The sequence below is a fragment of the Manis pentadactyla genome, chromosome 12, assembly GCF_030020395.1.
Source record: "Manis pentadactyla isolate mManPen7 chromosome 12, mManPen7.hap1, whole genome shotgun sequence".
In the NCBI taxonomy this organism is placed as follows: domain Eukaryota; kingdom Metazoa; phylum Chordata; class Mammalia; order Pholidota; family Manidae; genus Manis; species Manis pentadactyla.
In genome coordinates, this window is record NC_080030.1 from 18,730,163 (window position 1) to 18,745,147 (window position 14,985).

Genomic DNA, 14,985 nt, shown 5'->3' on the forward strand with positions numbered 1-14,985 from the left:
CGCTCAGTCCGCGGCACCACCCACCTCCCCGCAGGCAGTGCGCCGGCGTGCCCGCGCCCCGGCGCAATGCCTGCCGGGAGTTGTAGTTTCAGTGCGGCGGGCCCTGCAAGTCTGGCGGTTGCGCTCCGGTGCCGCAGCGCCCAAGGGCCGAGGCGGAAGTAGGGCGGGCACCCCGGGGGACGAGGGCACAGGGTCAGCGGTCGCAGGGCGCCAACGAGGGGCGCGGTGCTCAGCAAGGGCGCGTGCGCGGCCATAGGCCCCGGGGGAGGAGGCAGGGCAAGGCCAGGCGAGGTGGCTGGTGGTCCCGACATACAGCCTGGAAGATGCACAAGAGGAAGGGACCCGCGGGACCCCCGGGTCGAGGCGCCGCCGCCGCCCGCCAGGTGAGTCTGCACCCCACGGCCTTACCGAGGGAAACCTCCCCACCACTGTCAAACGTTCAGGGTAAATCAGGGTAGGGCCCCACCCCCAGGGGAGCTCGATCTCCGTCCCAAGGTGAGCCCTGGTTCCCAGGTAAGGTTCGACCCTCTCCCCCAACGAAGTGCGGCCTATTGGCCCTTGCTCCCCAGCTCCTGACGCTCCGCCCTGGGCTCTGGGCCACCTGTTGCCGCAGCAGCTTCAGTTGCGCCGAGGGGAAGGCCTCGGACCTAGGGTGAGGATAGTTACTGCTCCACTGGCCTGATCAGGCGTGGAACCCTGGCATTAGCCGGGCCAGGTCAACCTCGTTTTATCCCCATTGTACAGTTGAGGACACTGTGGTGAAGAGAGTTGTATCACCTGCCCAAGATCATAGAGATTAACAGCCTGGCCAGGGCTAAATGCTAAGCTGCCATGAGCAGGCAAGACTCTGATTGGGGCCCTTCTCCCTCCCTGTCTCCTCTGGCCCAGGCACCTGGAGAGTTTGATTTCTCTTAGCTCTGATGGAAAGAGCCCAGGTCATAGCTAAGTGCCCAGGTATTAAAGTCTGGATAATCTGAAGTTCCCTCTTGGTCTCTGCATACTGGATACTTGTCTTCACAGCTCTAAGCCTCAAATTTCTCTTCCATAAAATGGAGACACTAAGAGTCCATATGTCACAGGACAGTTGTGAAAATTCATTTAGATGTTTTATGGAAACTGCTGAAACATAGCCCTCCATGAGCGTTATCATCTTCATTACTGTTAGAAGGAGCCATACATAATTGTCAATATTTGGTCATTTTGACCTACAGAAAGGGCAATTCTGTGTAGTTTAACATAATATTATTATTAACCAGAACAGAATAGAAAGACAGGTCTGTTACACAGCAAAGATGCTGCTTTCAACTTTGACGCTGTTGTCAGGGCTTCACTTTGCTCTTGATGCCTCCACTCTTCCTGCATGGCCCTCTCTGCTGAGGATGCTGGAAGGAAAACCCAGGTGTGCGGAGTGACTTTGCTTTGGGCTAGGTTTGGGGCCTACTTTCCCTACTGAACGCAGCTAGCAGTGCATCGTGGATGTGGGCTCAGAGCAGGAAGCAGGGTCTCTCGCTTGCCCTTTGTTCCATGTTGATCTGTGCCAGAGGTTCTGGCCTATCTTGGGACACCTGTTATGTCCTGGACCTGTTCCAGCCTCCGGGTAGTCCCCAAGGGAATGGCTTTCCCCAGGAGGCCTGGGTTTCCTTCCTCCTGAGGGGACTCTGGATCCCTCATGGCTGCATCAGGCCAGGTGAGGTGCATCCCAGCATATTATGGGACCCTTGCTATTCTTGCAGCTGGGCCTGCTGGTCGACCTCTCCCCAGACGGCCTGATGATCCCTGAGGATGGAGTGAATGATGTGGAACTGGAGGCTGAGTTCTTGGCCTTAGTGGGTGGCCAGCCCCAAGACCTGGAGAAGCCCAGAGAGAAAGGTGAGACTCCCAACACACCCCTGAACATTTTCTGAACTCCTGTTATGGGTGGATCTCTGAGCTGAGCACAGGGGAGATGGGGAAATTTGACAGAGAAGGTCCATGCTTTCCTAAAACCCACAGTCTGAATAAGAGGTTAAGTGATAACTCTGGACTCAGGGTGAAGGTTCAAATCGAGCTCTGCCACTTACTGACTGTGTGAGTTGATAAGTCCCAGCACCTGCATAAGCCTCAGTTTCCCCATCTGTAAAATGGGGATAGTGACTACACTTAACATCACAGGAGTTAACCTTTGTTCATAAAGTGTTCATAAAGCACTTCACACAGGGCCTAGCATGTCCTCCAACCCACTGGTGCATCATGGGCTGCAATCGGGGAACACAGAGCAATGGGAGAGATCTGTGAGCCAGGGCAGGCTTCCCAGAGGAGGCACTCACAGTGGGGAGGGCCAGATGAAGAGTTGGGGAGCACTTCTGGGAGGAGTCATGGCATGTGCAGAGGCCCTGGGGCAGATGACTGGAGACAGTTGACGCTGTATCAGTTAAGCAGGGCTGGAACTCAGAGGGCAGACAGAGCCTTTACATTTTTTAGTTAATAGAGTCAGCCCTAATTATTCACAGATTCTGTATTTGTGAATTTACCTACTGGCTAAAATGTCTTTGTAACACCAAAGTCAATATTTGGGGTGCCTGTGCAGTCACTCCTTTGCTCAGGCATGAGTTACAGTGCTGTTGGCCTTGAGTTCAGTGTTAACAAATCAACAATATATATTAAATAAGGTGTCCTGAAGTAAAAACACACATACAACAAGGTTACATCTTGACTGATGAACAAAAATGTTGTGCCTGGGGGCTCATGGAAACCTAACCCTATCTTTCTTCCAAGGGCAGTGGCTCAGTATTCCATAATTAGTGTTTGTGGCAACTTCATAGAGTGCAACTAATGCAAATGACGAGAATAGCTCAAATAACAAAATGCTGACAATGTGCTAAGAGCTTTATTTATGTTTAGTTCCCACAATCTCCCTGTGAGGGAGAAGCTTGTCCCCATCTAACAGATGGGAAAACTGAGGCCAGGGAGGTAAGGTGACTTGCCTGAAGTTCCACACTGAGAAAGTTGCAGAGCTAGGGTTCGAACTCTTGGTAAGGAAGAGGTGAGATCAGAGAGATGGGACCATGCCTGGCAGGCCTGAGGGCAGTGGGGTGCCATGGAAGGGCCGGGAAGGGGACACATTGCCCCACTGCCTGCTACCCTATTCTTCGGGGCTGTGGGATGGGAGCTGGGGACTCTTGAAGGATCCCAGTCTAGCTGGGGCCTCCCCTTGCCACCAGGTCCCCTGCCCATGGAGGCCATTGAGAAGATGGCCAGCCTGTGCATGAGAGACCTGGATGAGGACGAAGAGGAGGGCTCAGACGAGGAGGCTGTGGAGGCTGACAATGACCTGCTGGTGAGCTCCCGGGGCAGAGCAGGGGGCCTACCCTCTGGCTGTTGTTGCTTCCATCAGGCCCTCATGCCTGGACCTGGCTGTGTGTCCCTGTAGGCAGAACTCAACAGGGTCCTTGGGGAGGGGCAGAAGTCTTCGGAGTCCCACCCTCCTGCAACTCAGGTACAGATCTGATGACCTGCTCCCTACAATTCAGGGTTCAAGGCCCCCCCTTGCCCATCTCAGCTGTGCAACTTTGGGCAGGTGATGGGCCACCTCTGAACCCTTGTTCCCTGCACTGGGAACGGGGACAATGATTTCTTCCCCACCGGGGTGGGAGCCACCAGTGGCCAAGGGGGAACCTGCCTGGTTTGCAGTAGGCACCTGCCTGAGTGGGGTCACCATCCAGACCAGGCCCCTGGCCCTGCCCCCAGCCCAAGGCCACAGCCCCCAGCCCAGGGGTGGAAGCCACCTTGCAGGAGAGGCTGGCTCTCTACCAGACAGCGATCGAAAGTGCTAGGCAAGCTGGAAATGGTGCCAAGATGCGGCGCTATGACAGGGGGCTTAAGGTGAGCCAAGGTATAGGAGGGGTACCAGGACCACCCCCAGTCCTCAGCTCTGGGCGCCTCTGAAACCCATGTTTATATCTCCTCCCAGACACTGGAAAACCTGCTGGCCTCTGTCCGGGAGGGCAATGCGATCGATGAAGAGGACATCCCACCACCTGTGGCCCTGGGGAAGGGCCTGGTGTCCACGCCCAGCCACACCCCCGCACTCACCCAGCCGGCCCCCATGAACCCACCAGCCCTGGAGCCCAGCGTCCCTGTGGAGGGGCCTTGTCCTACTGCCCCAGCCTCATCGCTAGGCTTGGCTAAGCCTCAGCTTCCTCCAGGTAGGCCAGGGGCAGGGGGCGCTGACATGGAATGTGCTGGTGGGTATTCAACAGTTGGCCCCTCTGTGGGGATACAGGCCCCACACTGACTGTTAGATATTCTTCTTTTTTTTTTAAATTAAGATATCATTGATACACAATCTTATGAAGGTTTCACATGAGCAACATTGTGCTTTCAACATTCACCCATATTACCAAATTCCCCCCGACCCCACCTTGCAGTCACTGTCCCTCAGTGTAGTAAGACGCTATAGAGGACTGTTAGATATTCTTAACACCCCTCCTCTTCCCTGGTCCAACATGAGGTCCCAGAGTTCTTCAATGCCCTTTTTTCCAGTGGTGGTAAAGTATATATAACATAATGTTTGCCATTTGAACCATTTTTCTGTGTGTAATTGAGTGACGTTTCATACATTCACAATGTTGTGCCACCATCACCTCTCTTTCCAAAACTTTTCTTCATCCCAGATAGAAACTCTCTCCCCTTAACACTAACTCCCCAGCCCCTCCTGCAGCCCCTGGTAACCTCTAGTCTGTCTCTATGAATTTGCCTGCTCTAGAAATTTCATGTAAGTAGAGCCAGACACTGTCTGTCCTATTGGGTTTGGCTTCCCACATCTGTCAGAACTCTGTTGCTTTTTAGGGCTAATGTTCCCACACAGAGAATTTTAAGTAGATAATTCCCAAGCCCTTAGCTTGTTGTCTTGTCCCCTAGAACTCACCTGCTGGAGGACGCACTTCCCAAAAGGTTTCGCTTCCCAACCTGTCTGTCCCTGCAGGTCCTCTTCCACTATAGGAGGGGAGTGCCCACCCCCTCACTTCTAGAATGTCAACACCAGGGTTTGCCCTAGGAACAAACACCCCCAGGCTGGTTCCTAAACTGTTGTTTTGTGTTTATCCATTTGTTCCTCAAGGGAGGCTGGGTTGCTTCGGGGCTGTTGTGAATGATGCTGCTGTGCACATGAGGGTACAGATACCCTTCTGTGTCCCATTTCAATCCTTCTGAGTATATGCCGGCATCTACCTATTAAAGACATCTCTGGATTCAAGTTTAAGGAGGACTGTTGGAAATCAGCACCTGAAATTCTCAGCTACAGTCACCCCACATTTTTTCAGGCTGGGGCTTTTTGGCTTGACAGGGGTTCAGGGAATCACTCCACGTTCAAAAACAAGACTCCGTCTCTTCCCGTCTACTCGTTGGTGTGAAGTGGGTTTTTTCGCTGCACTTTAAAAACGAAAAAAGCTAAGTTAGAAATGAATACACAGGAAAGCAAGCTAATTGGTAGGGGGCAGACCCAGCACTGGCCATGTCAGCAAGAGGTGCCTTGCCAAAACAATTTTACTCTTGGTATATAAAAGTTATTGCTTTATTGCTTTATATATAAAAGTTATTTATCAGAAAGCTCGATACATTTAGGCTTTCCTCAGTTATGGGCTAATGACAATTCTAACAGTAGCCTCACCCCAAAGAAAGTTTTTTTTAATACAGAGCTTCAAATACAGGAAACAAAACCAATCAGATGTCAAGGTGTTTTGCTTCAACACCTTTACAGGCTGATGTAGGTAAACTGAAAGCTGTGGGTGTGGTTGTCAGTCTGAAAAAGCACAATGCATACTGTTTTCCAAGTGTTCCCAGGATTTGTGGGTACTGGATGGTGTATCTGTGGTACTTTGATTTTTTTTGCACCAACAATTGGACCTATTGCTTTCAGTTTAGAAATACATTCCCTGAAAACGTACTGAGCATATTTGGTACTGTAACTATCAAATGGAATTGTTCAAAAAGCAGTTTAATCCTGCTGCCCAACTTTGCTGACACACTACTCAGACATCTTTCGGTTGTGCAAATGTATGAAAGTGTGAGCCCAAAAAGGGCTTTCTAGCACCCCCACAGACCGTGTTAGGAGACAGTTCTGTGGGGGATGTGGATGTACTTAAGACATGAAATCACTCACTGCTAAACGTGAATGCAGAGATGTCTTTAATAGGTAGATGCTGGCATATACTCAAAAGGATTGAAATGGGACATGGAGAGGTATTTGTACACTCGTGTGCACAGCAGCATTAGGCACAATAGCCCGAAGCAACCCAGTCTCCTTTGAGGGACAAATGGGTAAACACAGTGTGGTCCCTCCGTATGGTGGAATACAAGGCAGCCTTAAAAAGGAAGGAGATTCTGACACCTGCTGTAACGTAGGCAAGCCTGGGGGACGTTTTGTGAAGGGAAGGAAAGCCAGTCACCAAAGGACAAATACTGTGTGATTCCACTTGTATGAAGTCCCTAGAGGAGTTCAGGTTTATAGAGACAGAAAGTAGTGGTGGGGCCAGGGGGTGGGGAGTTGTGTTTCATGGGGAGAGAGTTTTAATTTGGGAAGGTGAGAAAGTTCCGGAGACAGATGGTGGGGACGGCTGCAAGACAATGCAGATGTGCTTAATGCCATTGACTCACACACTTAAAAAGGTTGGGTTTCACGCTATGCATATTTTGCTGCAGTTCAAAAGAAATAAAATAAAAAGTGAATATTGGTTGAGTTTCAAATCACCATGGCAGTTAAAATTCATTAGATTTAAAAGTGGCACAATGGTTTCCTTTTTCCAGTGTCAGTATTTGCAAGACACTGGGAATGCCAGCTCTGGCCACTTTTTAAACTTAAGATGAAAAAAATTGTAGATGTCCATTTAAAACTGCCTGAAGGTTCATAAAGTTTTCCAAACTTTTCCCGGGGAGGTTAAACAGCAGTGGCTCTGGGAACCTGCCAGTCCTGGGGTTGAGACTCCGTAATGCTGTCTTCAAGCTGTCTGACCTTGGGGAGGCAGCATGCCCTCTCTTGAGTCTCGGTTCTTGAATCGCTAAAATGGGCCTAAGAACTACCTTTGTTGTGAGAATTAAATAGAAGTGGTGTGTACGCCATTCCCCCTTCTAGGTCCCTGCAGCCCTGGCCCGCTGGCCCAGTTGCAGAGCCGCCAGCGTGAGTACAAGTTGGCTGCCCTCCACGCCAAGCAGCGGGGAGACACTGCCACTGCCGCCAGACACTTCCGTGTGGCCAAGGTGTGTCCAGGCTGAGGGATGGGGTCAGAGGGAAAGGACAGGATGCTTCCGACATTGCAGTGTGGCAAAGAACAGGGGCTTTGGAGTTACACAGCCCCGAATGTGAATCCTGGCTCTTGGTCACTCTGTGGCTGTAGTTTGTTGTGCCTCTTAAAGCCTTCATTTACCCACTCTGGGAAATGGGCACAAGCGTTGGAAAAAAGGTGGTGGAAAGGGACAGAGTTAGGAGTCCTCTGTCACATAACAGGCTTCCCACAGGGTCCTGGCCCCCAGCTGCAGCCTCCTCTCCTGACCTCTTCCCTTCCTTTCCCAGAGCTTTGACGCCATCCTGGAGGCCCTGAGCCAGGGGGAGCCTGTAGACCTGTCTCGCCTGCCCCCACCACCTGGTGAGAAACCCACCCTGCCCACCCTTCAAGACTGGTAGAGGCCTTCACCAAGTTCTTGATGCTGCCTCCCCGTCAGGCCTGGGAGCTTCCTCCACACCAATGTGGTGGGGGGGCCCAAGCAAACCCCTCATTGGACCTCTCTGCCCCCAGACCAGCTGCCCCCAGACCCACCATCACCACCACTGCAGCCTCCAGCTCCTGCCACGCTGCCCTCCACACCAGGTAAGCTCTGGAACCCTGTCGGGTGGGCAGGCTGGGGCAAGACAGCCTCCTTCCGAAGACGTAACCCTGCTCCCCAACTCCGGCCTGGCCCAGAGGCTCCCCCACCCCCGCAGACTCTCCTGGAGGCACTGGAGCAGCGCATGGAGCGATACCACATGGCTGCAGCCCAGGCCAAGACCAAAGGGGACCAGCGGAAGGCCCGTATGCACGAGCGCATCGTCAAGGTGTGCAGGGGGCCAAGTGGGTGGGTGGGCAGCCCCTGGAGGCCTGGCCCAGGTGGCCCCAACACTGTGTCCCCCGCAGCAATACCAAGACGCCATCCGAGCCCACAAGGCTGGCCGAGCTGTGGATGTGGCCGAGCTGCCGGTGCCCCCGGGTAGGCCCTGCCCCTGCCCCCACCCCTCCAGCCTCTGAGCCTGTTGAGGTGCTATTCCCTCCGACTGACGTTCAGGATTAGGGAGGTGATTGCCACACATTCAGGAATTCTGCAGGCTCCTTAGACAGTTGGTCGCAGGTTGAGTATTTATGCCACAGAAATTGGCAAACACAAAAATTGGGTAGTTTTATTTGGAGAGCCTGTTCACCAGCCCCCTTCTGTCTTACTCCTCCATTTCTTCTTTGTTTGACTCGCTCCTTCCTAGTTTTCGGGTCTCGGCTTCATAGACACCTGTTCAGCCTCCTGTCGGACCCCCAGTAGCTTGAGGCCTCCTCTGGGTTCTCAGAGCTCCCTGCGCATTCCCCACGAGAGCAATTTTCTCTCTACACCTTGGTCCCCTGGGAGTCCCTCCAGGCCCAGGACAGTCCCTTGCACCCAGCCCCTGACATCCTGCTTGCTGTTGGAGTCTGGTCAAAGGCCAGGGTCAGGCGAGAGACGCCAAGAGGCACAGGGGTGGTTGGAAGCAGCTCTTCTCTGGCTTCAAAGTAGATTTAAAGTCCTGAGGCTCCTTAGAAGAGAGGGGAGCCCATGTCTCTGCCCTTACGGCATGGTCTCTCCCTTCTGACTGGGCCCCAACCGGCCACCCAGGCTTTCCCCCCATCCAGGGCTTGGAGGCCACTGAGCCCACCCAGCAGAGCCTGGCAGGGGTCCTGGAGACTGCCATGAAGCTGGCCAACGAGGACGAAGGTCCAGAGGACGAAGAGGATGAGGAGCCTAAGGAGGTGTGAGGGGCCGGGGCCTTGGGGTGAGGCAGGGGAGTGGCCGCAAAGCAAAGCCCTGATAGTCCTGGCCTTGAGCCAGAAAGAACCCACATCCCATCCTGGCCCTGCCACTTCCTGGCTGTGTGTCCATGGGTAAGTCATCTTGCTCTCTGCGCCTCAGTCTCCCCATCTGTAAAGTGGACACCATAACAGTTGCTGCCTCCCAGGGCTGTTGCAAAGATTCAGCGAGAACAGGATGGTGCATTGTATTTGATGCCGAGGCAGTAGAAACCAAGGGGGTCACTATTGTCAGTGTCAGGCCCTAACCCTTTTGGGAGAGGAGTTGTTGCAGATGCTGGGAAAGCTCTGACTTCCTCTCTGTCCCTCAGCAGCCCAACAGCCCTCCGGCTCCCACAGCCCAGCCCAAGGCTCCCCCCTCAAGAGCACCCCAGTCAGGCTCCACCCCAGCAGCCAAAGCCACCTCCAAAGGCACATCCACCAGAGGTAGGTGCTTCCTCCGCATCCTGCCTCTTGCCTGGCCAGGGCAGGGTAGCACCCACAGATGCCCCTGTGCCCACAGCCCAGCAACAGTTGGCCTTCCTGGAGGGCCGTAAGAAGCAGCTCCTGCAGGCTGCACTGCGAGCCAAGCAGAAGAACGACGTGGAAGGTGCCAAGATGCACCTGCGCCAGGCCAAGGGGCTGGAGCCCATGCTAGAGGCCTCACGCAATGGGCTGCCTGTGGACATCGCCAAGGTGAACCCTCTAGGCCTATTGGATCTTCCCGGGCACCTGCCTGTCAGCCTCCAGCCACCTAGCAACCATGTGACTTGGGGTGTCAGTCAGGGTGCAAGTTAAGCTGCTGTAACAAATAGCTTCCTCCACCCCGCAAGACAGTGGCTGAAACAAGACAGACATTTTTAATATGTAACACTCAGGCAGTCTGGGCTCTGAAAGACAGCCTTCCAAGGCCCAGGTTTCTTCCATCATGTTCTGCCCTATCTTAAGAGGTCATCCTTGTCCACACAGTCAAAGTATATTGATGCTTGATCTGCATTCAGCCCGTGGAAAGCAGTGAGAGAAAAAAGGACAGGACAAAGTTTCCTTTAAAGGAAGTGGCATGGAATTGCCATCACTTCTCTTGCCTCCCGTGGGACGCAGGTCACGTGGACACACCTAGCTGCAAGGCAGGCCGGGACATGTAGTCTCTTGCTGGATTGCTGCCTGTCCAGCCAGAACCCCACCACTAGGGAAGGGGTGGGGGTTAGATTTGGGAGAAACAGTTACAGATTCTGCCACTTTGGGAAGATATCAAACTTTGTTATCTTTTCTCCTTGGGGAAGAAGAAAGAGCGCAGAGGCAGTGGGTGAAGCAGTGGTCGGGGAAGGCCTCTCCGAGTAGAGCCCTGGGGGGGCCTGCTCGTTGCTGACCAGGAGGGCTCTCCCCAGGTGCCGCCTGCCCCCGTCAACAAGGATGACTTTGTCTTGGTCCAGCGGCCTGGCCCTGGTCTGTCTCAGGAGTCCACCCGGCGCTACAGTGAACTCACCAGGCTCATAAGGCAGCAGCACGAGGTGGGGAGGGGTGCCCCTGGTCCCCATCAGCAGGCCTAGCTCTGGGTCGTGGTCCTCCCAACCTTGCCCTCACTTGTCTTCTCCCCAGATGTGCCTGAACCACTCTAACCAGTTCACCCACCTGGGCAACATCGCCGAAACCAGCAAGTAAGTGCCCCTACCCCCACCTCTGCCTCTGCCAGACGTCTGCATCCCAGCCTGCTCCCGGACCAGCGACCTGAGCAAGACCCTCTCACCTGCAGATTTGAGAAACTTGCAGAGGACTGTAAGCGGAGCATGGAGACTCTGAAGCAGGCCTTTGCCCGGGGTCTCCTCACACCCACTGCCCGCTTTGAGCAGAGAACCTTCAGTGTCATCAAGTAAGGCCCTTTCGCCCGCTGGCCCAGATGCCCCTTTGGAGAGGGGTTTGCACTCCCCAGAAGCCAGCAGAGGACTTGCTTCTGCAGGAGCATTTGAGTGGGTGGTGGGAGCATAGTGCTGTGCAAGGGTCCTGAGGCAGTCATGAGGTGTGAGTGAAGGGTGGCAGTGGGGCATTGATGGTGACAAGAGAGGGGTCTTGTCCCAGGGGCCTGGCTGAGCCCGTGGGATGGTTGTTGATCTTGCTCCTGTTAAACCTTCCCATGTGCTGGGAGTTGGGATCCTTGCTCCCACTTACAGATGAGGTCAGGTGCCGCTGCTGGAATAACCTAGGCTAACCCACACCTCTTACCCTGGCTCCCCCCTGTCAGCACAGCCTGGCTTCCTGTCACCTCACCTTTACCTTCTGTCCCTACTTTGCTGGCCTCCTGCTGCGAGGGCCTCCTTTTGGTCCCTCAGACACCCCAGCCATGTTCCCACTCGGAGCCTTGGCAGTGTCTCCTCTGCCCAGACCCTCTTTCCCGGGTCTTAATGAAGCAGCCCTTTCTGAACATCCAGTCATCTGCCCTGAGCCCCTGAGAGGCCCCCCCTGGCCACCCTGTCTGAAGCGGCCCCTCCTGAGCACATTCCATCTCTCCCTTCCTTTAATTCTCTGTGGGGTTGCTTGATTTTGCTATACACTCACCAGTCATCTGCTCACCCAGCCAGTTGGGGCTCCATGAGCACAGTGTCAGGGTCTGTCTCCTACATTTATGCATCCCCAGTAGTGAGGACACTGGCTGGCACAAAGTAGGTACCAAATAAATAGAGGCAGACTGAAGAGAGGGCCCAAATGTTAGCCATTGGTGGAACTGGACAGAGAACTCCGATTGTGAAACTGGAACCCAGGAGCTAAGACACCCCCGGAAGCCAGCATGGGGTTCATTCCCTGGCTCCGCCGCGGGAAAAGAAGGCGGGCAGGTAGTGGGGCTGAGGTGTCTCTGTCTCCCCGCCTGCCCTGCCTGCCTTCCTGGAAGGATCTTCCCTGACCTCAGCAGCAGTGACCTGCTCCTGTTCATCATGAAGGGCATCAGTTTGCCCACACCCGCAGGTGAGGCAGCGTCAGGCAGGGGTTGGGCCCGTGGGGGCCACCTCTCTGCCTGGCTCTGACCCTTGTTCACCCACAGGGCTGTCCCCCAATGACCTGGATGTCTTTGTTCGTTTCGACTTCCCCTACCCCAATGTGGTATGTGGAGGGCCTAGGAGGGATGGGCTCAAGCTTGTCAGGCTGGGGAGTGGGTTGGGCAGGGGTCCAAGCGCAGGCTCCACCAGCCCCTGAGTTTTCCAGCCTCCTGTTCGTTTGCAGGAAGAAGCTCAGAAAGACAAGACCAGCGTGATCAAGAACACAGACTCCCCCGGTGAGCCACGGAGGGAGGCACCCACCCAGCCCCATGCAGAAAGAGCCTGAGGCCGCAGCCTGACCCCTCCCTCCTTCCCTGAGCAGAGTTCAAGGAGCAGTTCAAACTCAGCATCAACCGCAGCCACCGTGGCTTGCGAAGGGCCATCCAGACCAAAGGCATCAAGTTTGAAGTGGTCCACAAGGGGTGAGCTGGGGGTGCAAGCGTTTCATGGTTCCAGGGGAGGGGAAGCCGCCCTGGGCCAGCCATCGTGTTCCCCCATCGCACACGCAGGGGGCTGTTTAAGACCGACCGGGTCCTGGGCATAGCCCAGCTGAAGCTGGATGCCCTGGAGACAGCATGTGAAGTCCGGGAGATTCTTGAGGTGAGAACGGACGTTTGTCTGAATCCTTTGCTATGGCCGAGCCACTTGTTAACGTTGCTCGAAGTCTCCTTCCAAGTCTCCTCCCCTGAGAGTGTCAGATCTCCCCCCTGCCCAGCACTTAATACTCCCAGCACCCTGCCCCATCTGATTGGGCTCGTATTTTGGAAATGGCCGTTTCTTCCTGGTCCGGCCCTGGACCTCCAGCCACTGCCTGCTTCCCGACAGACCTCTCCTCACCCCCACCCAGGTCCTGGATGGTCGCAGGCCCACAGGGGGGCGGCTGGAGGTGATGGTTCGGATTCGGGAGCCACTGACATCCCAGCAGTTGGAGACCACAACTGAGAGGTGGCTGGTCATTGACCCTGTGCCAGCAGCCGTGCCCACAGTGAGACTCCTGCCTGTCAGCTACCCAGGGGGAGGTTTTGCTCAGGGGGGCCAGGACTCAAAAGACTTGGTTCTATCCTCTGAAGCAGGTTGCTGGGCCCAAAGGGAAGACCCCTCATGTGCCTGCCCCTGTGAGGGAGCCAGGGAACAGGTAGGTGGCCGGGCCAGGCCATGTGGGAGAGAAACTCCCCTCTTCCCATCTCAGCCCCTCTTGGACAATTTCCCAGCAGTCACGAATTGTAGCATGTCCCTCCCCTGCTCTAAAACCTTACTTGGCTCTTCTGGAGCATCAAGTTTAAACTCCTCAGCTTGATCTTTAAGACCTTTTGCAATCTGACCATTGTCAGTATATGCAGTCCTCTCTCCACTTGCTTCTGTTGGCTCATGGCTATGCACACCTAGTTTTCACTGGCCTCTGGCCTTTTCTGTGTTTATCTGATGCCCTGAGCACCCCTACCCCCACATGTGCTCCTTGTTCCTCTGCCCAACTTGGACTCCTTTGGGTTCCAACTTGGCTTTCATCTCCTCCAGGAAGCCCTCCCTGATCACCTGGCATTGCAGTTGCCTGAGTGTACGGCCATCGTCCCTATTAGGGCTGATGAAACACCATGGGCTTAGCAACACCGGGTGGGCCTGGCTTGTCTCCTGCTGTTCCCCAGGACCCAGTGTGTCTTTGAGTTAACGGAGTCAAGGGTTGGGAGAGTCCCTGCAGCCTCTCATCCCCCTATCTCCCTCCATAGGTCAGCCCGGCCCCTGCTTAGCCTCAGTGTGCTAGCCTTTGATCAAGAGCGTCTGGAGCGGAAGGTGGGTGCCCACCCTGCTGGGCTTGGTGGGGTGGAGTTGGAGGTTCTGCAGGGCTGGGCAGGCCCCTCACAGCCCGTTCTGCACCCCCCAGATCCTCGCCCTCAGGCAGGCACGGCGGTCAGTGCCCCCGGAGGTGGCCCAGCAGTACCAGGACATCATGCAACGTAGCCAGTGGCAGAGGGCACAGCTGGAGCAGGGGGGCCCGGGAATCCGGCGGGGTAGGGCCTCAGGAGTGGGCACGCAGGGGAGGGGCAGGGCAGCGGGCCCCATCCTGACCCCCTCCTCCTCCCATCAGAGTACATGGCCCAGCTGGAGCGTCAGCTGCAGTTCTACACGGAGGCTGCCCGGCGCCTGGGCAATGATGGCAGCAGGGTGAGTTGGGTGAGGGCCCAACGGGCAGTGGAGGCGGGTGCTACAGGGGCTTTCCACTGACCTCCTGCTTGTCCCCCAGGAGGCTGCAAAGGAGGCCCTGTACAGGCGGAATCTGGTAGAGAATGAGGTAAGCAGCTCAGGTATTGGGGGCCGGCAGGGGGGAGGTGTCACCATGAGCTCCCCCTGACTTCAAGGGCCTCTCCCCCAGCTGCAGCGGCTCCGGAGGTGAGGGGATGATAGGCCGGGCAGTCCCTGGAGAGTGGGGAGCAGGCCCAGGACCCCGGCGCTGGGAGGAGCTGACAGACTGCAGCCGAAGACCAGACAGACAGACAATCAGCGGACAATTGGCTTTGAATGGACGCAACCCCCACTGGGCCCACCCTGCCTGGCCACAGCCTCCCTGGCAGGGGGCATCAGGAATGGTGCCCTCCCCCTCCCCACCCCCGGCCAGCATTGCCCCTCATCCAGGCCTGGCTGGGCGGCCCGGAGAGTCCCATTTGCACAGCCCAAGGTGGGAGGGCAGCTAGGATCAAGCCCCGAGGGCGCCTGCAAGCACTTTACTTCCTGTCCCTCCCCAGCCTTAACCCTGAAGCCCACCCACACCCCAAAGAAGCTGCTGAGGCCAGCCAGAGCCCCACTGGCTCCCCAGAGGGTGGTCCTGGCGCAGCTGAGCTCCCGGGCTAACGCGAGGAATAAACAGCCAGGGCCACGCCCAGCCCACTCTGTTCCGTCTTTGTTCTTGCTCCTGCCCTCGGTGGCTG

The 14,985-nt window shown here is 55.6% G+C and overlaps 1 protein-coding gene across 6 annotated transcripts; it reads left to right on the top strand.

The window, feature by feature from the left end:
* Positions 1-51: 51 nt before the first annotated feature.
* CC2D1A (coiled-coil and C2 domain containing 1A) lies at positions 52-14,949 on the top strand. 6 transcript variants are annotated; one of them, XM_036878858.2, is made up of 29 exons: positions 52-383; positions 1,734-1,869; positions 3,201-3,316; positions 3,410-3,475; positions 3,727-3,861; positions 3,950-4,184; positions 7,109-7,233; positions 7,547-7,619; positions 7,770-7,841; positions 7,935-8,065; positions 8,145-8,217; positions 8,866-8,999; positions 9,368-9,482; positions 9,559-9,731; positions 10,424-10,546; positions 10,635-10,693; positions 10,789-10,905; positions 11,920-11,993; positions 12,070-12,128; positions 12,249-12,300; positions 12,387-12,486; positions 12,574-12,664; positions 12,912-13,049; positions 13,138-13,199; positions 13,789-13,852; positions 13,944-14,070; positions 14,148-14,224; positions 14,304-14,351; positions 14,433-14,949. In XM_036878858.2, the coding sequence occupies exons 1-29, from the start codon at positions 324-326 to the stop codon at positions 14,451-14,453; spliced, it is 2,856 nt and encodes a 951-aa protein (XP_036734753.2). In that variant the 5' UTR covers positions 52-323; the 3' UTR covers positions 14,454-14,949. The 6 variants fall into 6 exon arrangements, with proteins under 6 accessions (XP_036734753.2, XP_036734760.2, XP_036734737.2 ...); XM_036878865.2 differs by having other exon boundaries at positions 9,371-9,482; XM_036878842.2 differs by having other exon boundaries at positions 53-383; positions 13,135-13,199.
* The last annotated feature ends 36 nt before the right edge of the window (positions 14,950-14,985 follow it).

Coding starts and splice junctions, on each gene's coding strand:
- CC2D1A (XM_036878842.2), top strand. CDS start 324: ATGCACAAGAGGAAGGGACCCGCGGGACCCCCGGGTCGAGGCGCCGCC. Junction 8,218..8,865: donor CGAGCTGCCGGTGCCCCCGG/GTAGGCCCTGCC, acceptor CCGGCCACCCAG/GCTTTCCCCCCATCCAGGGC. Junction 9,483..9,558: donor CAAAGGCACATCCACCAGAG/GTAGGTGCTTCC, acceptor CTGTGCCCACAG/CCCAGCAACAGTTGGCCTTC.